At 38.2% G+C, this 22213-nt stretch overlaps 4 protein-coding genes across 8 annotated transcripts; 1 reads left to right on the forward strand and 3 right to left on the reverse strand.

Annotated features, from left to right (window-relative positions):
- Positions 1-261: 261 nt before the first annotated feature.
- Positions 262-18985, reverse strand: LOC107272516. Its single transcript, XM_015749732.2, has 22 exons — positions 17984-18985; positions 16218-16804; positions 15472-15582; positions 15058-15149; positions 14522-14614; positions 14298-14404; positions 5429-5493; positions 5071-5230; positions 4834-4976; positions 4550-4754; positions 4325-4486; positions 3975-4256; positions 3635-3886; positions 3370-3551; positions 3121-3276; positions 2773-3046; positions 2468-2677; positions 2234-2384; positions 1943-2165; positions 1725-1854; positions 1320-1440; positions 262-1261 (listed from the first exon to the last, which is right to left on the reverse strand). Exons 2-22 carry the CDS (start codon positions 16772-16774, stop codon positions 522-524), a joined length of 4416 nt encoding a protein of 1471 aa, XP_015605218.1. The 5' UTR covers positions 16775-16804; positions 17984-18985; the 3' UTR covers positions 262-521.
- Positions 5679-7535, reverse strand: LOC107272521. Its single transcript, XM_015749739.2, has 2 exons — positions 7071-7535; positions 5679-6528 (listed from the first exon to the last, which is right to left on the reverse strand). Exons 1-2 carry the CDS (start codon positions 7118-7120, stop codon positions 6201-6203), a joined length of 378 nt encoding a protein of 125 aa, XP_015605225.1. The 5' UTR covers positions 7121-7535; the 3' UTR covers positions 5679-6200.
- On the forward strand, positions 6810-15010 carry LOC107272519 (electron transfer flavoprotein beta subunit lysine methyltransferase). 4 transcript variants are annotated; one of them, XM_025089802.1, is made up of 6 exons: positions 8345-8875; positions 10578-11073; positions 13491-13837; positions 13912-14234; positions 14310-14384; positions 14530-15010. In XM_025089802.1, exons 1-3 carry the CDS (start codon positions 8834-8836, stop codon positions 13823-13825), a joined length of 873 nt encoding a protein of 290 aa, XP_024945570.1. In that variant the 5' UTR covers positions 8345-8833; the 3' UTR covers positions 13826-13837; positions 13912-14234; positions 14310-14384; positions 14530-15010. The 4 variants fall into 4 exon arrangements, with proteins under 4 accessions (XP_015605223.1, XP_024945570.1, XP_015605222.1 ...); XM_015749736.2 differs by having other exon boundaries at positions 13912-14384; XM_015749737.2 differs by lacking the exons at positions 8345-8875; positions 14530-15010 and adding an exon at positions 6810-6954 and having other exon boundaries at positions 13912-14350.
- A 3-nt stretch (positions 18986-18988) lies between the features above and the next one.
- Positions 18989-22175, reverse strand: LOC107272518 (protein-L-isoaspartate O-methyltransferase domain-containing protein 1). Of its 2 annotated transcripts, none has more exons than XM_015749734.2 (5): positions 21840-22175; positions 20676-21004; positions 20468-20602; positions 20142-20393; positions 18989-20068 (listed from the first exon to the last, which is right to left on the reverse strand). In XM_015749734.2, exons 2-5 carry the CDS (start codon positions 20980-20982, stop codon positions 19044-19046), a joined length of 1719 nt encoding a protein of 572 aa, XP_015605220.1. In that variant the 5' UTR covers positions 20983-21004; positions 21840-22175; the 3' UTR covers positions 18989-19043. The 2 variants fall into 2 exon arrangements, with proteins under 2 accessions (XP_015605220.1, XP_015605221.1); XM_015749735.2 differs by lacking the exon at positions 21840-22175 and adding an exon at positions 21260-21416.
- Between the last annotated feature and the right edge of the window lie 38 nt (positions 22176-22213).

The following is a 22213-nucleotide window of genomic DNA, read 5'->3' on the forward strand; positions in this document are numbered from 1 at the left end:
ATTTATTACACGTGACATTTGCGGATATTGTTAATAGTGAATAAAATACCGACTGAAAACAGTTACAAAATTTGCAAGTAAAAAAAGGAATTAGAAATTTATTAATAAATGGTACGTTCTTAATGCAACTCGATAAAGATTATATGATTCTTTCCTGAGTATATGATTATATGATTCTTTACATCTTCATTCGATTCTAGTAATTTTAATTTGTTGTACTATCTTAAGGGACATCTACGAACAATTTCAGTTTCGACATTGTACGCCTATAAAAAACGTTTATTTGTATACCTTGACAAATGGGAGAGAATAATAATCTCTTATAATTTCAAGACATAGACTTTCTTGCGACAGGGAAAATGAGCTTCTAAAGAGTCTTAAAAATTTTCCCTGTTACGCCATTAATCTGCGCACACTGTAAACAACAATATCCACGAGGACCATTCTCTCCGATTCATGGAAGTCAGGTGTTACCGGTACCGGTAGAAGAGGGAGGTTCTGTTTTCTTCCGGAAGATGTCTCTAGCCGTCCTCCTTACTGTGTGTACGGTTAAGAAGATAATCAAGATCGTGAGATATACGATCAAGCATATCAGTGCTGGTATTTTCACAATCAGTTATCAGAATTTCTGGTGCCTTCTCTTCACCATCCGGTTGCTTCCGTTCTGTGGTATTTGCAATATCCGGCATGGTGCCACTGTGCTCTCTACTTTTCGATTCAATAATGGTTAACAATTCTACGTCGCTCTTCTTAATAGCTAGAGTGACGTCAGGCATGGTACCGCTACCGACGCCTATTCGAGACTCTACTTCCGCACTGCACAACACTTTGGCTGATGACGCTTCCGGTATTATGCCGTTGGACGTAGAAGATGGTGATCGCCGACGCTCCAGGCTACTCGTACCAAATTTCGAATAGTCCCCAAAAGTAGACCTTTCGCTCATCCCATACGAATCTGGAGTATAGTGTCCGCTACTTCTGCCAGGATAGACGGTCTCGAAGGACATAGTTTCCTGGTATTTACGTGGACTGGTACTGTAATTCTCAAGGTTAATATCCTCCGAATGATCGATTCGTATTTTCGGCAAAAATCTACTCGGCGCTGGATCGGAAGTCTTCGAATATGACAAAGTCGATTCTGTTATATATTCACGCATGTCTATACTGCCGGCTGCTACTCCTCGCACTTCTAAATACGGTTCATTCATCAGTGAAGATGGTGCTGCGTCATTCTCAACCTCACCGCCAATATTTGAGCACACTGTATTCAGGAGAGCAAATATTATTTTTCCTTGTTATCGAACGTTTTTCTTAAATACCTTTTATAGGCTCCGTTGTTCGCTCGTCCTCGACGTCTGGTCTCCATTTGAGCTTTTGAAATAGTGGAGCCACGAGCATTATCTCACCATTCACCACGTACGCAACGATCACTATGAAACCCTGGTGATAATTGTACATTTTCTTTTAAAATTACGCAAGTCCACAAGCAGCCTTATGTATTCGTTTTTGTCCAAAATGGGATTTCTGCATGTGTACAAATTTCATCGTTCCGGGAGATTCAGACCAAAAGTAGATAACCGTAAACCACATTGCCCCGTTGACGTCCACATTTTTGCATACACGCAAGATATCCCATGTTTACAATTATGAACACGTGATATACAATTATTGCGTATCGTTTAGTGCGTAAACGATTAATTTTATCATATCTATATTATACTCACTAATAAAGATGAAAACGAAGCGAATACGTAATGATAAACAGCTGACGATGAATTTATGTAAAAGATGGATGAAGCCTCCATCGCTATTATGCCGCATATTATTACAGCGGCACGATGCAATATACGTACTCTATGTAAACAAGACAGTTTTACGTTTACAATATACATAAAGAACCGGAAGGGATCGCGTAATTGTAATAAATCAAAAACAAATTTACCTGATCTCTATCGTTTCCTTTTTCACGACATTTTCATCGACCAGTGCTCGAGTCTTGTGAAGTACGCCGACATACAGTAGCATGAAGATCATTAACATTATTGTGGCGCAAGTGACGAATATATTGAAGACTCCACTTCCGGATATTAACCACCAAGACTCGTGTCTCCATCCGGTGCTCTTGTGAGTCAATTCCGTTGCCAATACAGCCAATATCGGAACACCTATTGACAAAAGTTCTTATATCTATTTGTATAAATTTTCTTAACTTTTAATCAAAGTCATTTATTACCTGTTATCACAGCAATGACCGTAGGCTGAAAATGTTGACGTGGTCGCATATGTGTTAATTCAGCATAAACAATAAGTGCCTGCGATATAGGCGCGGACATGCCAACCAGAAGTAGAGCTTCAAGACAAATGGCCACCAGAGAAAATGAATTCTAGATAAAATAATATTGTTAATTGTAATAATTATCGGAGAAAAGTACGTATTCGATTAATCATTACGCTGCTTCTTCTGTACCTCAGGCAAATGACTGTGCACGGCATAAATAAAAATTCCCATCGAGAATACAAGCGCGCCGCAGCATTGTATTTTCAAAAAATTTAACCAGGTACGATTTTTCCACCAATAGAAGCCAAGTATCAAACACGACGCTAGGCACTGTAACAAACAGCTACCACAGCCTAATATCACGACAAACGTAGCTCTTTCTTTTGTCGCCAGAACCACCTAAAAAAAATTTTCAACATTTTTTAGTTTCTATAACCAGATATATATACATATATACACACACGTAATACCTTATGTTGAAAGAATAAACTTACTCTTACTGCACGTGCTGTATGGAACAAAGCGAATGTTCCTGTAGAGGAACATAAACAATTCGTATAAGAACCTCCTGGTATAGTATTTGCTACGCATTTATCCAAATCCCAAGAACCCATAAGGTTCAAGACTCCACATGATATATTCCAGGATGCTGAATAATTGTTCAAATGTTGCATCTGCAGATCCACCCAAACGTTGATTTCTTCATTAGCTGACACGGCTATGGTAACTACTCTTGAATTAAATCTGTACTCAAGATCCGTCCCGTCGCTAATAAAAATAACAGAACAGTGAAAATATATATATTTTTTTATTAGACTTCATAAAACTTGTAAAACACCTACTTCAGTTCCTTACTGTAGGCGTGTGGAAGGAATCGTGATAAATTTCTATAAACTACTATAATTCCCCCTAAGGTATTGTTACTGTTATTATTGTTAACCACGTAGTGTCTTTTGCGTAAGCGAATCGATATTCTGTCGTTGTACCACATGGGATAACTGTATAGAAATATTATACATGATTAGTGTCTACACCGTGTCTTAATTGTTTAAGGGAAAATTCTTAAGAATTACATATATTGTCATGCTTACGTATAGTCATTGTCTGGGATGTAATATTTTTTTGTTGACCCGTCATTTTTATCAGTATCCATTTCCAAAGGTCTAACGTCAACGACGAGTGACGAGAGCCAGAGATGCTTGCAGTGATTATTTAATCGATTCGTCCAATAAATTAAATTACGTCGTGAGAGTTGTTGGAGCAGCAACACTTTCTGAAAACATTAACGTTGCATTAAATAATTATTATAGGTATTTTGATCGAGGTTTAATGTTATTTATAGGTTATCCGCAATACCTGCTGGTTCAAGATCGAGTATTCATCGTGCAGAATTCGATCGATGATCTGAATGAATGCTTCGGCCGAATTATGAAGATCAGCAAGATCACTGATAGTGTATTGATAGTGTTCGATTTCTGCAAGGATATTTATAATCCGATCTCCTTCTCCAGGATACAAAGTTAATGAACGTGAATTTAATATATTCCAAAGTGCAATGACAATCGTCGAACTCGTCGTATTCTGATATCCCATGGTCAGACTTTGAAACTGTATTTTAAAAGAAAGCAGGAACAATTTTTCTTCTAAATTCGAACTTGAAATTAAGACAATTAGGTAAAGTCGTGCAGCTACTAACGTTATTGTAAGGACTGAAAAATGGCTCGTATAAACATAACGAGAAATCTGGTAACTGCCATTCGGGAGTTGTCGCATCTTTCATAGAACAAAGTCTAGAAACACGACGACCCACAAACTGATGCGGACAATCCAATAGTGCTTCGGATCCTGGTCCAGTGTCCGGCCAATCCAACCGCCACGCCTTTTCGCTGGTACAGATAGGAACCATTGTACGATTAACTACCTCCACCCGAACCGCTGTTGATTTGTGGGCAACGTTACAGGTGTAAATGGCCGATTTCTAAAAAGGACAAAAAACGTTATTTTAGTAACATAATTTTGGGCCCAACCGATCATACAATCCTTTACCTGAGCATTAGAAATTTTTAGTATACTCCCAGCTGGGTAAAGATCTTCCCATACTTCACTACCTGGCTCGAGCTTCAATAGTGCACGATTCTTGCTCCATCCAAAACCAATTCCTATGCTACGCATATTAGGGGTCATACACATCAATTGTATGTCGCTACCCTGTTGAAAATTTTTTATTAATTTTTCAAATTTTCTTCATTTTATATGCGTGTATCTTGATACCTTCTCTATGGTAACACTCATGGGGATAATTTTTACATCAGGCTCGTCCCTAACTTCTATATAAACGCTTTTACATTGCTGCACTCCCCAATCGATAACCTGACATGTATATTCGCCGGCGTCCAAAAGCGTTGCTTTATCTATCATCAGAAGGGACGTATGTTGATCGGAACCATCATTTGGTAGATGTCGATACCAAATTTCTCTATAACGATTGGAAGAGTATAGATCATTTTTAAATGGTACAATACACTGTGTATTGATTTATGTAATATTTATCGTACCTGGTAGCTTTGCTCATATTGACCAACATGTTATCCTTATACCACGTGAAGTTGAGATTATGACTTCCTTGGGCGACACAAGATAGAATGAACTGATCACCCAAGCGAACTTCTCGTTCGTTTATTTGATTCATTCGCAAAGTCTAGAAAATATATATATAGTTCAGTTTTAAAACTCTTTTTTTGTATATTATCTGATCAGTGATTCAGTCCTGGGTATACGGAAAATGAGTATACCTGTAACTTTAATGCTGGTTTTTGCTGGAACGTAAAGTGCGTTGACTCTAATGCTATGTCGCCGAGTCGACGTTGTTGCACCAGACGATTAAGAGACTCGCGAATTTTGTCGCCGTCTTCGGAATTTGCGAAAAAGTGAAAAGTCACTTCGGAGGTGGATCTGCTTGAACAAAATATAGGAACGATTGATAACGAGTAGTTTAGTGATGTATGCAAGCGATCCAGTAAAAAATATTACGGTATAAAGAATTTTGAAATTTGATATAAAATTAAAAATTAGCATATACCTTTCTTTTTACCAGGTTTCTATGTCTTTTAATGGTACTAATTCTATTACTGCTCTAATGTACCTACTCACGTCACATTCTGGATTTTTAGATCCTCCACGGATGAGATATTACAATTCTTCAAGTACTTTGCAAGCTGCAGGAGAAAAATTGCCGATGATTAATCATCGTGAAGAATTTTCATTAATAAAAGATGTAAAACTAAGAGACTTGGAGAAACTGGTATTTTGCTCCTAAGTGAAGATATAGCCGATTTTCTGGAGGAAGAAGAGGACTTAAGTAATAAGGTAGACAGGTTGATAAATTAAAATTAAACAGATAAGTAATGGTAATAATTTATTTTGCTCCCATATCAATTGCCTTCATGCTGTTCTCAGCATATACAGCATTACAATAAACTACATTTCCATCGAGACAAACAAAGAAACATTCTAATAAAATATTTTTCCATCTCTCATAACGCTACAGATTATAGATGCAAGATTGTCATCGTATTTCCAAATGACTTCAACATTGCATGGCCATGGTCCACTGTCCTTCCAACAAGTATATATCAAAAAACTTTAAATCCCTCCTATCTCAAGACAAATCTTCATAGAGGCTGCATCATACAACAATGATCCACAGCCTCTGATCTCCATGACGTGAACCTGAGTCTAACCCCAATCTCCAGTACCGTTAGCATAATACGGTTTTTTTTTATTTTATAAAATAACGAGATTTTAGCGCAGGGTCCTTAAAATCAGATTCGTCGTCCACTTCGAATTGAATAAGTTTCGCCGTAGTCCGGCGTATGATTCAGAATTTCCAATTTTCTTTTCAAGATCGAATATGGCGAATAAATCACTCAGGAGTCTCTAAGAAATAGGAGTTGTCGTCAGTCGTGACCAAGACACATGACAGGTCTTGCTCTTCTTTTCCAACGGCGGTTCTCAGGGCGTCTTCTGTCACTCTTACTACTTCAATTCCAACCTCCCTGCAATATGCTTCCAGTAAGGTCATCTGTAGATGACTTGCAGAATCCATTTCAGGGTTGAGTGGCACCAGACAGAAGCCTTGACTGTTGCAACCCTTCGATGCCAATACTCGCAACGTTGGCAGCATGCCGCAAGTGATTTGGTTACCCCATTGACATCTCAGTTCTTTTTGTAAATGCCACGGCAATTTACCGCTAAAAGAAATACAGAAACATCGAGATTATTCATCACATTCAGTAAGCTTGAATCAGGATAATATGGAATTCTCTTGAAATTTCAATGTCGCAGATAACTTTAAATCAATATAAAGGGAATTTACGTTTTGAATACAAAATGCGCCTACGGAACGGCAACCGGATTTGCTAATGTTTTTCTCCAATCCAAAGAGATCGCAATTCCATCTGATGTGTCATCATCATGACTCACCATTGTATCATATACATTTTACAGTTATACACGACCTAGTAGCATTCGGAATAGTCGGTAATAACATTTTTAATAATTTCGGTCATATCAAAACTTTCCAGACTTTTTACCGACAGTCGATCATAGCACATTCCATAGTGAACACGAGTGTCGGTTGTCGTTAATTAATCAGACACATCAGATTTATTAATCAGGTAACTAAACACAAACGTTAACTCATATAGATCCAAAGTACTCATTGACATTTTCGAATAGATAAAATGAATTCAAATCAGTTCTAGAGAGTTCCAAAGAAACAAGCTCTCCTTACCTATCCATAGCTGCTGGAGGAGGTACGGCTTGAAATCCTTCGCAAATCATATTATTGTTGATTTCCCTTTTTCTCGGTAATTGATTTTTAACACCTCGACACACTTCACTGAACGTGGGACGAATTTTTGAAAATATCTCTTTTCAATGTCCAAACTCTCCTCGGATACTCTTTATAGTTATCCTTTCTTTATCGTTCGAGATAATGATATACACTCGGGGACGATTATCGATTGTTCACGATTAAAAGATAATAAACCCACAAAGCTCAAGTTGTCACACTAACCACTTGAGATTATCACACAACTGTCCGCTTTGCGTTTGGCTTGCGCAATCTTGTGAAACACTTCTGTATATCGCACGTGTACTGCAACTATCACTATAGCGTACCCTGACTGCTTGGCTGTCTGGCGTCGAATGACCCCACCAGGCAGCTCCTTCCTTTTATAGCCATTTCCCACCATACCTCCCGTGCGAGGGTTATTCCAGATAAGCCGTCTGTTGCGTTAGTAGAATATCTTTTTAACTGAAGGCACACATTATAGCTTCTTGACGGCATTCCCTACCCCGAAGTCGCTTTCACGGGGAAGGCCGTAAGGAATGGAACAGTTTCCCAGTAACGCAATACGCCAATTTCCGGTGTCTTGACGACGTGGATCTTCTTTACTGTGGGGTTGAGGGTAGATTGCTGAAGATAATGCTTTCTTGACGGATGCATAAAACCTTTTCTGGATTAGAACTGAAAATTGGTACAAGATCAGAGTATACTCTGTACAGACTTGCTGATTCTTTTTAAGCCATGTTTTCGATAACACGTTCTTGGTACTTCTAGTGTTATCTCTTTGATATTCGGCAATTCTTTTCTACTATCAAAAACGGTAGCACAACTCTAAATAACACATCAGACTGTTTATCACTCATGATCTCCTTATATGAATAAATTTTGTTTGCGTCTATTTTCCAGAAGAAAATTGATGTCAGTTATTCCCACGAAATGCTTGTACACGAGCAAATATATTGAAAACATTGGAGATACATTTATTAGTATATTTGCTATGTACTTACGTTTTGAAAAAGGAATGTTATTCTTTTTAAATAAGCAAACATTTTTGGGAAATAACGCACATAAATTTTTTTCATCAAGATAGACGTAAACAAAATTTGTTCACATAAGGAGATTATGACTGATAAACAGTCTGATATCTTATTAACAGTCCGAAACGTGGAATATTTAAGAGATAAGACCAAAAGTACCAAGAAGAAATTATCAAAAACGCTGCTTAAAAAAATCGGAAAGTCCGTAGAACACAGGAAAACGTAGTAGCAATCTTCGTGCTAAAAACCCAAGGAGAGAAAATTCGCAAAAAAAAAAGTCATTTATTCATCGAACAATTAACAGAGCAAGATACACCGGTGTCCAAACAGCTGTAGAGATTCTTAGAAACGTCCTTAAGAAACATATAACCCGTGCGTAGGTACGGTTGACTTTTAAAACAGCTCGGCCGACGAAGAGGAAACAAAAACCTGTTTGAGGAAATTTTCACTCCCATAACACCGTCATAGGCACAGAAGTTCACAAGAGTAAAGCCGAAGGCAGAATTTAACTGCGTGTTTTCTGAACTAAAAAGATAAAAACCCCAAAAAAAAGATACGTGGACATAAATTCTCATCGTAACAATATATCCACGCGAAAAGTGATCAAATATTTCGCAAGTCACGGAACGCACTTTACTCGCTAACAAAGTACGTACGGATCGTGTGCGAATGGAATGCCGTAAGAAGGCTGCCATATGTATATATATATACGTAAGTATATAAATATGTCTATAGTTAGCATATACGTGGCACACGTGGCTACCAGGAATCGTCGGAAATACATACATACGACAGTCACCAAGGAATCTAGAATCGCGGCAGCTAAATACCGTAATGTCAACAGAAGTCAAATCAGACAATTAAACCCCATATTATGTCTGTACATATATAAATATATATATACAGACAATGTTCTGCGTGTAAATACTGGCCAACACTTACAGTGAGAATGTATATAAGTAATACAGAGGGTAGGGTGAGAGTTCAAAAGCCTGGCAATTTGTTAGCCCATTACGGTAATAATTACCAGCAGAGTAGAAGCCCTTGCTAATTTGTACATTTGAAAAAGGGTGAATCCCCTGAGCATCCTCATGAAACCACGAAACCCTTAATCGCTGTTAAATCATCATTTAGCACAGCACTTATAGCTGAATGCATTTTGACTCGTATTAAAGTCCAGATAATTTCCTGACATTTGTCCGTCTGTCGGCAATTACGTGTATGAAAGAACCGAAAGCATTTCGTCAACTCTGCTGTATCCGATGTCAAGTTGGGTACAATTGGGCGTTATAACCTTCGAGCAATTTCATTTCCAGAATGGTTCGAGGGATCGTTCTATTTTGTCCTTGCTGTGTATAGTTATAGACCGAGTACCAGTCGACAAGGGGATGATGCAACCCCACGAAACTTTCAGAGGTTTCGTCAGCTGATGGATCGAAGTGGCGAGATCTGGTATTCTTGTCAACAATCAAATCTAACCTGAGCTGATCGTAACTGGGAATAAAACGCAATGAAGGTCCTTAAGCGTCAGGTTACACCAGATGGAATCTCAAGCATCGACAATCGTTTTTATTTTTAGGTTAAATTTTAAAAAGCTATCGCGATTACTAGATTGCGGTTACCAGGCAAATCGGTGCTTTGGTGATTATCATACGTTCTGTCTCATTATGTCAGTTCACGTTACTTTGCGGTTTCTTGGCAGAGTCGCCGTTGCCGTGAAAGCCCGAGAAGAGCGATGTAAGGTTCTTAGTATGTGGAGTCAATGGACCGAAGTTTTAATTACATATTCAGATTGCATAAATAATTAGATAAAATTGATTAGTGAATTCGTGTCGATTCTGTGAAAAAAAAATAGTACTGTATATGGGTTATATTATTTTATGTGTTAAATTCTTAAAAACGATAATTTATAATATCTGCGTCGCGATGACTCGGTAGATGCGAAAATACGTTAAGTATATACGAAGCTATTATTTCTGTTGTCCTCTGCGACGCTACGGAAAGAGTTGAGTAATGGGAGATTCGTCATTAGTAAGGGAATCGTATATGTTCAGAAAGAGAAGGAAACAAAATTTATCAAGCTGCGAATGGACTGTCATTTATTGCCAGACGAATAGATGGCGTTTGATTAACGATACAGATTTTATCGATTTGCTTCGCTGGTTCTGTCGAGTGCGTATGCATTATAGAGTGTCAATGAACGAAGACGGTAACGAAGTACTTGAACGCGAATAAAGATAATGAAAAGTCCTGAAATAGTAACCGGCGAAAAGTTTTGATAAGACACTAGATAAGATTGATAAGGTTCAGGGGTACGTCGCATTAACTGGAATTTCCCAGGGTCGTTTTGATAAATTTTCAAGTTTCCTGTTTTTCTGATAGATTATCCAAAAATTCAATTTCTCCGTTTCAGATAATGACCGGATTTTTCCACTCGAGTAGGATCGTACGATCTATACTGATCGAGACTAAATCATGGATCGAATTTGCTCGGCGCAAGGGAACTGTTGCCAGTCCAAGGGATGGGGAAGACGTGGCGGAAGTACGGGAAGCAATTTTGAAGAACACGGAAATAACACAGGACCATTTGACCCCGGAATTAAAGTTGCATCTGCTGACACCAAACTGTCCATTGTACCACGCACCGAATGAAGATAAATCAAGATCGGTGGGAATACCCTGGCCTTATCAAGATCCATTTTGGTCCATATACTGGCCAGGTGGGCAGGCATTGACCAGATTCATCTTGGACGAAGGAAATACAATTTTTAGATCTTCGTCAAACGGAACTTCCGCTTTGCGTAAGGATGAAATAACTGTGCTTGACCTTGGTGCCGGATGTGGTGCCTCGGCCATTGCGTCTAAGCTGACAGGAGCGTCGAGTGTCTTGGCTAACGATATAGATCCTGGTACGTTCTATAAATAGATGAAAATTACGAGAAATAGTATTTAAGAATATACCGACAAAAGCAGAGTGTCTGTCTGTGTAAAAATTTTTTATCTCTCCGTTGACTCATCCATAACACAAGTTATTGAATGTCATCCTGACCCTTCTTTATCATTGGATCGTACCGATGCGCAGCTCTTTCGCGTTTCGCGCTTATCGTTTTGTTTGCTCCACTGTCATTCGAGTAAAATTTCAACGGGGATATCCCTGTTCGCAATGAGCGAATTTTTCTTCTATCGGCAGACATGTTTGTCAAAAAGACAAGTATGAGTAAACACGGGAAATACTGTGTACCTTTTGTACGATGAAACATATGGCTATTGACGTTGTTTCCTACCTCGTTTGGGGTGTGCGCATGCGCGCACGAGCTAACGAGGATAAAAGTCACGACGAACAAGACAATAACAAATTCCCGAATGAATCAGCGGGATTCATTCCACTTTATCGGCTCGCACGTGGCACGTGATTGGCATAATATTAAAATACAGTATTTACGATATAGTCACAAAGACCATATAGTTATAAGACTTTTACAAAGTATATAGATTTTCGACCAACTAAACAGGATAAAGATCTTAAAAAAATATCAAGGCCGTTGACAGTACCACCTGGTGGCAGCCGACTGTATCAACTATCGGTATCCTGTCTACCTGTGTAAAAGGGGATTTCCCTTGGAGAAAAGCTGCTCCAAGGCGATGGTCGTGCGTCAGTGAAAGGCTTTGGCGTAATTCTCAGTAATGCCAGTTACATAATAGAAAAGTAATAGTCCAAGTTTAGAGGGGTACTATACCTATAGCTAGACGAGATACGTGCCAATTCAAATGGCAGCCGAATTCCGTAGTACTAAAAAGTCAATGGAATTCCTTGGGTGAGGTCAGAGGCACGTCTGCTTGGTAACAGTAAGGCAATGTAAGGAAAAAAAATAAAATATGCCAAAGTTAACCTATCTCCGACCGTATATAGATATTTATAGATTTCATGACTGATATACATATATCTGGAGATTTCGTGGAAGAATGTTTCAACGGCCGCATGAATCATTGGCAGGCTTACCGGTTTTAGTTATCATGGCGTTTATCCGATTGGAAAAGTTAAATTAAAAGACTTAATGGTTCACTCACTGATTACTAGTTATCGGAACTCAATTATATAATGTATCATTGTAGAGAACCCACAAGTATAGCAGTGATTGTGCGTACTCGTACTAGGGTATATATTAATTGGATCAAATAGACTGGACAAGTAGTTGATGAATCTGATGTTGCTCCGTGTAAAATTAATTTTCACTTCTGGAAATATAAACACGTGTTGTCAGTCTCATATGCTCGTATGTGTCTCTCCATCGAATTAGAATTAGATTTTTGAAGTTACAAATGCATGTTGTACGAACTTCGTGGCACGTAGACATAAGATACCTAACGGTTGAGGCCTTCGAATGGACGTAAAAAAAAATTAACATGGTCGACGAGACATGGCTGGTTAAAGAAGGGCACGACCTACTGACTGTGATCGACGACCCACTTTGGGTAATTTCACTTTCCATATATATTTTCATACTGTAAATCAATTCAGCATAGTCGATCTCGTTATAAGACGTGTTTCCGGAATCCTGTGATTTTCGGGTTCTTCTTTTTTTTAATTCACATTTTCGGATAATTAACTTGACGTGCGTTCGGACAGACGTCCACATTCGGGAAACTGATTTTTCGGGAAAATTTTGCTACCGGAAGTTAGATATTTGGGAATATGAATTTTCGGTAAAACAACGGGTGTTTCTTCACTAAGGCATACTGATTTAGTACTGTCTGTGCTTTTGTTTATTTTACTTTACTACTCATTAGTATTCAGAGATTCATTTAATTATAAGCGGGGGAACCCCGAGTGGTTCTTGTTTCGAAGTGACCTTGGACAACGTATATTTCACTTTGCAGATGTTAATCAAAGAGACCGGATGAGCCTTTTGTCACGTTAAAATTTTTTTGAATTTACATGAATTTCCCGGGTATTCTCTATAGTTCCTTTTCTGTGTTTCGAGAGCATAACTCACTGTCTTTTTCCCCTTAGACGTTAAATTCCCGTTAGCCGTGTTACGTAAAACGTCATAAATCACATATACGCACTATAGCTCTGCTTGAAATGTTCAGCGCTTACTACAGCAACACTGCGAATTCTATTCACCTGGCTTATTTTATGCTTTAACGGAAGTCTGCTGATGCCGAGGAAGTCTGAGTATATATAATTCAACGGCTTTTAAAATTCTATATTTTCCTTCGAACATTCAACTTCGTGTTATAAAATTTTTATGCAAATATCTGGCAGGCAAGATAAACCTGGAGTTGCTCATATTTAACGATTACAAATTGTGATATTTTTTTGCAGTTGCATGCGTGGCAATGAATATGAACGCGGCTTTGAACAGCGTGCAAATTTCAATTTCCAAAGAGAATTTAATTGCACAGCCGTACAATGGTAATTTTCACGTTATTCTCGTTGGGGATCTTCTCTACGACGAGGTTATAGCAGGATCACTTATTGTCTGGCTCAACGAGGCCCTTGCTGCGGGTTCACAAATATATCTTGGTGATCCCGGAAGACACGGCCTCACGGATACCTTACGTAGACGTTGGAAGATACTACGAGAATATCCACTTCCAGAAAATGTCCGTAGGGAGAATCGTGGTTTCGACACAGCCTGTGTGTGGCAGTTTTCATGAATAAAATTGGCGGTAAGCACATGTGGGAGATATTTACACTTACGTTGAATGACACGGGCAAATGTTTATTTTCTTCTGTTTTTCAGAAAATCCCTGAACTTTGGTATATGTAGGCTCACCCGTCTATCACACCTGACGAGAGTGTACCTGGTGTGTAAAGTCCAAAAAATTGTGCAACTATAAAAGTCGTCTGTGGCAAATCGAGAAATTTGTGATTAAATAAAATTATCGCGATAAGCGTACCAGGATTTACTTGGCACACTTATGTGAAAAGTTGCGATTGGCCTTTTGCTTTCGCCAATTCACGGTATGTCTGCCAATTTTCTAAGAACGACCTTCGATCCGGCCATTTCTCCCGACAGTTTCTACACGCTTGGACAATGATCGTAGATCAAGGTTCATGGATCTGGTAGAGCAAAGATCTTCTAGACGGTTGTTACTCATGAAATAATTATTTAAATTAAATACTTACTTTTTTACTCAGCATAGTGTCCAGACTCCCATGAAGTACAAGACTAGAGCGCAGTGACGTCATGTTGGACAATTTTATTCTGCATTCGTATGTGGATCTATCTGTAACTGTATAAAAAAAAATCTTCAGAATTCTTCAATCGATTCATTCAGTCGTTGATAAGATAAAGATTTAAAAAAATAAAACTGATACTGTTATCGCGTTTATTTTTTTACGAAACTTACCATTACAGATCTTTACACCACTCGCGCAGTTGCAAGGTTGTTCATTTGGGTTGACCAACGGACATTGAATCAGGCAACCTTCTCCGGAATACTCTGTAATAATTAATGGTTCAGAGATGAAGGAGGTGCTTTAATTACTGTAACAAATACTGATTCGTCATCACGCGTCGTTGAAGTTTGCCTCCAATTACCGCTTTTCGAACAAGCATCAGGAAGTTTCTACTGGATTGCGCAACGTCTTGGAAAATTTCAGACCAAACAAGCTACTGGCAAATTGTATGGAACTATTAATTGAGTACTAAAAGTTTTATCGAGTATCACGTTGAGAACGTTTGTGGACACCATTATCAGATTTTCCCATAAGGTCTATGTATAATCATAAGCTTCAAAATGGACAAAACTGTAAAAACAGAGAAAAGAAAGCGTAGAGAAACGTAATGTATAGGATTCAAAATTTGACCTCTTGAATTATATTAGACCTAAAATCCACAATTTAGTTGTCGATGATTCATTATAATACACAATAATGATCTTACCTGGGTCTGATGAATTAGTAACACGAATCTCGCAACGATTTCCAGCAAATCCATGAGGACAGTGGCATCGAATAGCTTCAGCTCCGACATGTCTAAAAGAAAAGCACAAATAAGATTTGCCAGTTCATGAAATAATAGTATCTGACAGTAAATATTTATTCGATTTTCTTCATTATTAAAACTTTACTGTCGTTTTAAGATTATTCTTCGTACACAGGCGACGGAGGCAGATCGATGCTAAACGACAGTAAAGAAAGTCATAACAATGAAAGCAAATTGGAGTTTGGCATAATTATATTGAAATTTGCATAAAAATCTTTTATTTATTCTTTAGAGCAAAAAACTTTAATAAAATATCGCAAGGTTAATTGACCATTTAGTTTCTTTGATACAATTTTATTTTATTTTCGTTACCTGCACGTTCCACCATTTTGACAGACGGGATTTCTACTGTCATCGGTGCATAAGCGGCCATTGCCACAATTATCACCGTCGAATCCATCAAAGCAATCACAGTGGAATGTCCTGGGGCAAGAAAACAAGACATTAAAATGAATCCTAGACGACAATTCCAAAGAGAGATTGCACTTCATCGGGATGACTTGTCGATAATGGTGGATACATAGGCAGCTTATATATATATATAATGTACTATAGAGAACAGCCCGGTAGTCTCTACAGAATAAATCGAAACTCCTCGCGGATGCCATTAATGATTCATGAGTCGGCGAAAAAGCCTTTCCCTTCTGGTGGACCTCGCAATTCCTGAAAACCTCTTCATCGGAGGGTTAGGGTCTGACGCGGTAATTTCGTAGGCTCTACATGAATTCACCGTGTTAAAGGGGCTTCGTGATTTTCATGATTTATTATGCAACTCGTAAACATTACGAAACAGTATACCCGCCTAGCTTAAAAAGTTAGTAAGAGTAAACAAGGGAGATAAGAAATGTTTAACATAGGTAAACAAGTATTAGGTGCATTATTTTATAAAAAGTTTTAGTCCAAAAAAAACTACTATCCATCTAGAACGTATTCAAGAAATTTTACTACAGGTACATATCTCGAATTCAAAACGTTATAATCATTCTCGAAACTTATTCCGAGAGTCAAAATCTTTGAGAAAAATAATAGTATACTAGAATTCAAAACGATAAACTAACCTGTAATCTGCACCGAGTATACAGTGTCCAGTATAGGAACAATCACGAACAGAACAAGAATCATTTTTAGGTTCGTCGCCGGTGATTTCATAGGTTATGTTGAATCCATAAACGTCTAGTAGATTATCGAGGACTCTGACGTGATTACCCTCGAGTCTATGTAGTTCAAAATCAATGACCAAGAAAGGCCGAAAGGTCTTGAACCATCGGAACTCGAAAACGTTGCCCTCCGTGACTTCCTTGATGACAGTGGCGCCCAAATTTGACGTGTCAGTTTCATAGTACGCGTACTCCGTAAAGGTTAGTCCCTTGTAGACGAATAATTGCGTAAGGTAGACGATGATGGATCCGTTACTGGGTGGTTGGTCCGAGGAGTCGATCACCCATCGACACTTTAATGGCACCTCGAAAGGTCCAGGAAAATTAGGAGTATGAATTACTCCTTTGATACTCGTTAAGTGTTCTCCACATGGTGGCCTCTCTCGGGAACCCCTCGAAGGGTCAAACAACGACCACCAGGATAAGAAAACAAGCCATAGGTAGCGTCGCCCTAGCATCTTTTTGTTAGTATCCTTCAGGTAACGTGCCTGAATTTAAAAAATAATATTTAAAAATTATTTTTAAATATATATATGGGAAAAGAAGTATTTAATGGAAATAATTAATGAGAATAATTATAATTCCGGATATCATGTACTTATGATAAGTTACTAATATATTCGAATGTCATTTCATTGAATAATGAATCTGAGAATTAATTTTGTCGCACTAATAAATTCATTGATACGTTTTTTGTGTTGTTTATTAAGAAAATAATAACCGTGTCTGTTTGATGTTTTATTGTTTTAAAAATCGTCTGACTTTAATTTCACCGATTAAATAAAATTAAGTGACAATCATAGATTTTTTTAATACAATGCAATCCTTGTATAGTTTCACTCTCAAATGATACATCTTTTCAATCGTTGATCGATACGCAAAATAATCAGTATTCATATGTTTGCTATTCAATATACCAAGCATTTCATCCATCTCTTAATCCAATTACTCAATTCTTTAACCATACGATTACGCAGCTTTCCAGTAATAGACGCAATGACGAATTACTCTCATGGTCAAGACTCGAGAAAAGCCATTTGACATCATTAATTTCTTGTCAGCTTAACCGAAGCTTTTCCTGATTTCCTTCAATCCGTTCCAACCACGAAGATTAGCATCGGCAATAAATCGGCCGTCGAAGGGTACGAATCCTGTGTTTACTTCTTTTTCATTTTTTTGCGCTCTCTTTTTTCTCATCTTTTCCCCCATTGCTCAGGCCATTTCGTTAATTGCCTACCATTCGACTCGCGTTTTATTTATCTCCGTGTAGAATCATGGGGTCAGTCAATTGCGATTAAATGGCTGGTAAAGATTGTTGATAGAGAGATGAACGAAAAAGAAATAAATAAAAATAAAAGCTCAAACGCAAAATGCTAGAAATATCGAGCGTAAGAGAAATGACAAAGTGAGTCGTTGGCGCCAGTCAGGATAAAAACATGGAGCATACACACTTCTCAAGTGTTACGTATCTCATTGTTCTACCATTGATAGCTAATATCAAATTGATAATTGAAATTGATCATTCTGATAATTTCAAAGTATATACGCTGCTATTGACGTCACGATCAAAGGATACTGATTAACAGGAAACATAAAGGACGACTATAATAAAAAGAAGGAAATGAAACATTAAAAACAATGCTGTGTCTCATTGATTATTTACTTACATGTTACTGTAAACGTTCTTCTTAACAATTTTTATTCTTCACTTATTCGTTTGTCACTAATACACATTCCAAAGTCTTTCCGACGATGATAACGCGCAATGTCATTCACAACAAATTCCATGGAATTCGCGAGCCGACATACGTATAATACCTTTACCTATTTCATTCCATAACATAGTGTCACCAGCCGTTAAGGATGCAATTTTAAAACGCTGTATAAAAATGTTTAATGGAATCTTAAAAATTGGTAAATACCACGTTTAGAGGTGGCTGTTGCCTATTCGCGATTGCCTAAGCAATGAGGGTGGCTCCGTGCGGCTGGAAAGCGAGGCTGTATCTGGTTAGGGATGGCAAGCGAGATATAAACCTTTCGCGAGGGTGGAGATCGAACTGAAATTCGCGTGGTGGTGGTATTCGCAGGGATACATAAACTGCCGGGCAGCAGCAGCAGCAGTTGGGCGTTAGCCTCTTCCGCACCAGTGATCTTTCTGTGCGCACCCTCAGTACGACCACACACACAGAGATACGATCCTAAGAGGCGATAAGGGACGATGTCTGGGAATGAAAAAAGAATAGTTTGACCCAGACGAGGGGTTGTAATGATCAATTGGTATTTAGAATTTTGATAGATTCTAAGATAATTTCTAAGCGGATGACATAACTCGTATCTATGAATCAGTTTGCCCGAGAAAACGACCCTTGAAACGAATTGACATTTATGGTCAAGCCTCGACAAACTCAGGTATAGAATCTTACCGTCTCATCTTACGAATCGAAAGGAACCGACGGATGATAAGTCACTTTTGTATCTAACTATATCGTCCTTCCGAATTTGTATTTACTACGTCAGGATCAGTTCACGACCCCGTAAATTTGAGGGGTGCCAAAGTGAAGGTATCAAAGATTCTCATCCCTTCGAAGATTTCTATGGAAACATTAAATGTATGTGATGCGTCACTCTGTGATCCCCTGACACGTGTCGTGTATTGACTTGTAGATAGGTCCTTTATAATGGAAAGGTACTTTATATATATATATTTCGACTTCAATAGGAGTTACTTTACAGGTTTCTGTTATAGTTTATATACAATTTCAAAGATAAGGGAAGTGGTAGCTGATGTATCTTTTCTTTCATGTAAGAGGTGAATGCGTTACTGTCTATATAGTGGGCATATATGGTGTCTTCGCTGGGGGTCGAATTCGTCGATGTCGAGTGCGAATTGTAAAGGCGTTTGAATGACTTGCTGGTCGTTATATCTGATAAGTCAACATCCATCGCGTCACTAGTGTCTGTACCATCAGCCACGTCAGAGTCTGATTGATTTGTCGGTGAACTTAAGCCACCATTCTCATTGGGGACGTTAACATCTTCGAGTATTCCACTATCTGACTTTGCGTGTTTCGCTGGTTTCTTACATTGTAGCGGCGCATTGTCTTCTTCGATATCATTGTCACTGTCGCTTATGGCGCAGTTTTTTTGGGAATACTTGACACGAGCACGGGCTGCACTATCCTGACGCTCCTGTTGTCGTTGTCTCTGTCGCTGTCGCTGTTGTTGAGTACCAGCTGAGGATCGTGTACTTGTCGCGTCTGAACTACTTTCAGTGTTTCTATGGGCGTCCGCACTATTCTGTGGTCGCTCCGGTTCCTCAACTTGTTCCAATCTAGACTCCTGATTATTATCCGAATTTAAGTTCACCGTCTCCACGTGATAATGATTAATATTAGCTGAACCCCTGATTTGCACCTGCCAATCGTCGTGAATTTCATCTCGGGTATTCTGAAAGGCGGCTCTAACTAACTGCAATGTCGTTACGATGGATTCTCTTGAGTGGGCATCAACATTCAGCAGCAGTTGTGCTCTATCTATAAAATCATCGTCTTCGTCGGATAGGCCTTCGTCGGACTCCTCGAAGACGGGTATATCGTAGCACCGAGTCCGTTGAGGTGGTGATTGTGTGAGACGATTATGCGTTACGGGTTTTCTCGTTTCTACATCGGAACGCTCCAGCCATACGTTTTCACGCAATCTGCGCCGGATTCGTCCACGACAGATTTCTTGAAGTGATAACGGATGACAGTCGGCTATGGTAAAGAAAAATGCTACTTTTAAGGACCAAACATGAAATATATAAATTATTATGCACAATTTACTTACGTAATTGATACGAATTTTGTTCGGCTGCAGATGGCAAGACAAGGGTGGCAAACGACACTGGCAACATCGTCTTATGCATCCATGTAATTTCATCGATTCTTTCTATGCGGAGTAAGTTTGCTTTGTATGGCATTACTAAGATACCTCCAACTTTAACAAACTGTTTCACAAAAGTTTCATGACTTTCTGGGCACGCAGCACCACAATAAACCCTGTCGTACTGTCTGCTGGGTGTAACACTTAGACAGTTACCTTTGAAATTAAGACTAAGTATAATTACTGATATTTAAAAAGTAAAAAAAATGTGTAGAAACCTGAATTGTTACCTTGGACAAACACAGGCTCGCAGAAATCAAATTCGTCCAATGCTGATGCCTCCCGTTTAAATTCTTCCAAACGATCATAAGAATATTTTACACAATCTTGATGCAACTCAATGCCATGATTGATTCCATTTTGTTCTGTAAAAAAAAGCAATTAGAGTATTATGATAATTAGGAGTTTAATATTCTTTTATTTTTATAGCGTGCCTACTTAATATGAGGCCTGCCATGGTGCTGAGATAGCCAGTTCCAGAACCAAGATTTAAGAAACTTAATCCTGGTGCCAAGGAAAGGCCCTCCATTGCTTCGCTGTAGACACATGGTGCAGAGAGATGGATGTTACCATGCTTCCAAGCCATGTCTTTATAGGCTGATTCTCGATGAGAGTGTAGAATATATTCGGCTCTGTCGACAGCCCTGAACACTTGTTCGACCTGTTTAGTTTTGATATATCCAGACTCCAGGAGATTATCCACTAGTTCATTATTATCTTTCCCACTGCTCACAGCCCCACCCATATTAACTTGTCTATCTTGCAATCTGTAAAAAATTATTTAAGAATAATTAAAGTCATAGTCATAATTAAAATAAAATAAATAATTACAACACTGAAAATCTATTTGACTATATTAAAAAAATATTGAATATAGTGTTAAATGAACAAGCTTCTGTATATATCAAGATATATTTCTATGGTAAAATATGTTAATATCGACAACCTAGAAATTTCCTTACAATTCTACATAATATTAATAAACAAATACCACTACGGTAATATTGCGTAATAAAACTTACAATGTAGAATTCCTAAATTAATCCCTATGAAGTCACAAAAGTTAAACTACAAATTCCACCAATTGCTGCACATTTACAAAAATAGAATACACAGTCAAAGATACATGGGATAGTAGCAATGTTTTATCTACAGTCAGTTGATAAACAACTCAATACATTTTAACTAATATAATAACGTAATATTCGGAATAAAAAAAATTCGAAGTGGTTATTATCTCACGCAATGATAAAACTCCTGTAAAAGTGTTCTTTGCATTACACACAGAAAGCGCGTAAATATTTATTTAAGTAATTACACAACCGAAATGATGTTGTATATTCAAAATCGATTAAATTCTCAGCCGAATATCCCATAAGTACTAATGAAATGTCGAATTGACTCAACAATGACAGTTACGCTCGTTTCGCACAGAAACAATGCAAAAACGTATCGAAAACATTGTAGAACGTACAAGACGGCAACAGAAAAAGCCAAAGTAAAAAGAAGATCGAGAAAATTCAATAAGAAGTCATGAAAATGAGACAAAATAATACATGATAGTACTAAATGGAACGATCCTTTTTTTTAAAAATAGCTTACCAGGTCAAAATATAATTCAATCTCAATAAGCAACAATGGAGTCGGTCACAACGATGACAACGACGACAATCGTTGAGGTTCAACGGAAAAAAGAAAGAAAAATAAATGTAAAACAAGCACGACACTTTCAGCCTCAAATCGCAGAGCGTCGCGCAGCAATACGCTAATATATTCGCATCTCAACGAAGTCGCGATTCGTGAATCGCACAATACACTCGCGGTAACGAAACAACACAGCTTCTTTGTTTTGATAAATGTAAGGTGCATCAAGTCCATCGACTGATATGGTCTTTCAATCAGAATATCCAAATCCTACGCCATTGCGCGCTCATCGAAGATAGCTACTAACGTTTACTATAATCATAGTCGCATTA

The sequence above is a fragment of the Cephus cinctus genome, unplaced genomic scaffold, assembly GCF_000341935.2.
Source record: "Cephus cinctus unplaced genomic scaffold, Ccin1 Ccin1_scaffold1184, whole genome shotgun sequence".
In the NCBI taxonomy this organism is placed as follows: domain Eukaryota; kingdom Metazoa; phylum Arthropoda; class Insecta; order Hymenoptera; family Cephidae; genus Cephus; species Cephus cinctus.

Bases quoted from the DNA above. Each gene is read 5' to 3' on its own strand.
- LOC107272521 (XM_015749739.2), bottom strand. From the start codon at position 7,120: ATGATTTGCGAAGGATTTCAAGCCGTACCTCCTCCAGCAGCTATGGAT. The intron at 6,529-7,070 runs GTAAGGAGAGCT...TATTTCTTTTAG, and splicing joins CCTCCAGCAGCTATGGATAG to CGGTAAATTGCCGTGGCATT.
- LOC107272519 (XM_015749736.2), top strand. From the start codon at position 8,834: ATGGAATGCCGTAAGAAGGCTGCCATATGTATATATATATAC. The intron at 8,876-10,577 runs GTAAGTATATAA...TCTCCGTTTCAG, and splicing joins CCATATGTATATATATATAC to ATAATGACCGGATTTTTCCA. The intron at 11,074-13,490 runs GTACGTTCTATA...ATTTTTTTGCAG, and splicing joins GGCTAACGATATAGATCCTG to TTGCATGCGTGGCAATGAAT.
- LOC107272516 (XM_015749732.2), bottom strand. From the start codon at position 16,774: ATGCTAGGGCGACGCTACCTATGGCTTGTTTTCTTATCCTGGTGGTCG. The intron at 3,887-3,974 runs GTTAGTAGCTGC...TTTAAAATACAG, and splicing joins TTTTCAGTCCTTACAATAAC to TTTCAAAGTCTGACCATGGG. The intron at 2,166-2,233 runs GTAATAAATGAC...TTTTGTCAATAG, and splicing joins GGTCATTGCTGTGATAACAG to GTGTTCCGATATTGGCTGTA.
- LOC107272518 (XM_015749734.2), bottom strand. From the start codon at position 20,982: ATGGGTGGGGCTGTGAGCAGTGGGAAAGATAATAATGAACTAGTGGAT. The intron at 20,603-20,675 runs GTAGGCACGCTA...TTTTTTTTACAG, and splicing joins CATGGCAGGCCTCATATTAA to AACAAAATGGAATCAATCAT. The intron at 20,069-20,141 runs GTAAGTAAATTG...TCTTTACCATAG, and splicing joins ACAAAATTCGTATCAATTAC to CCGACTGTCATCCGTTATCA.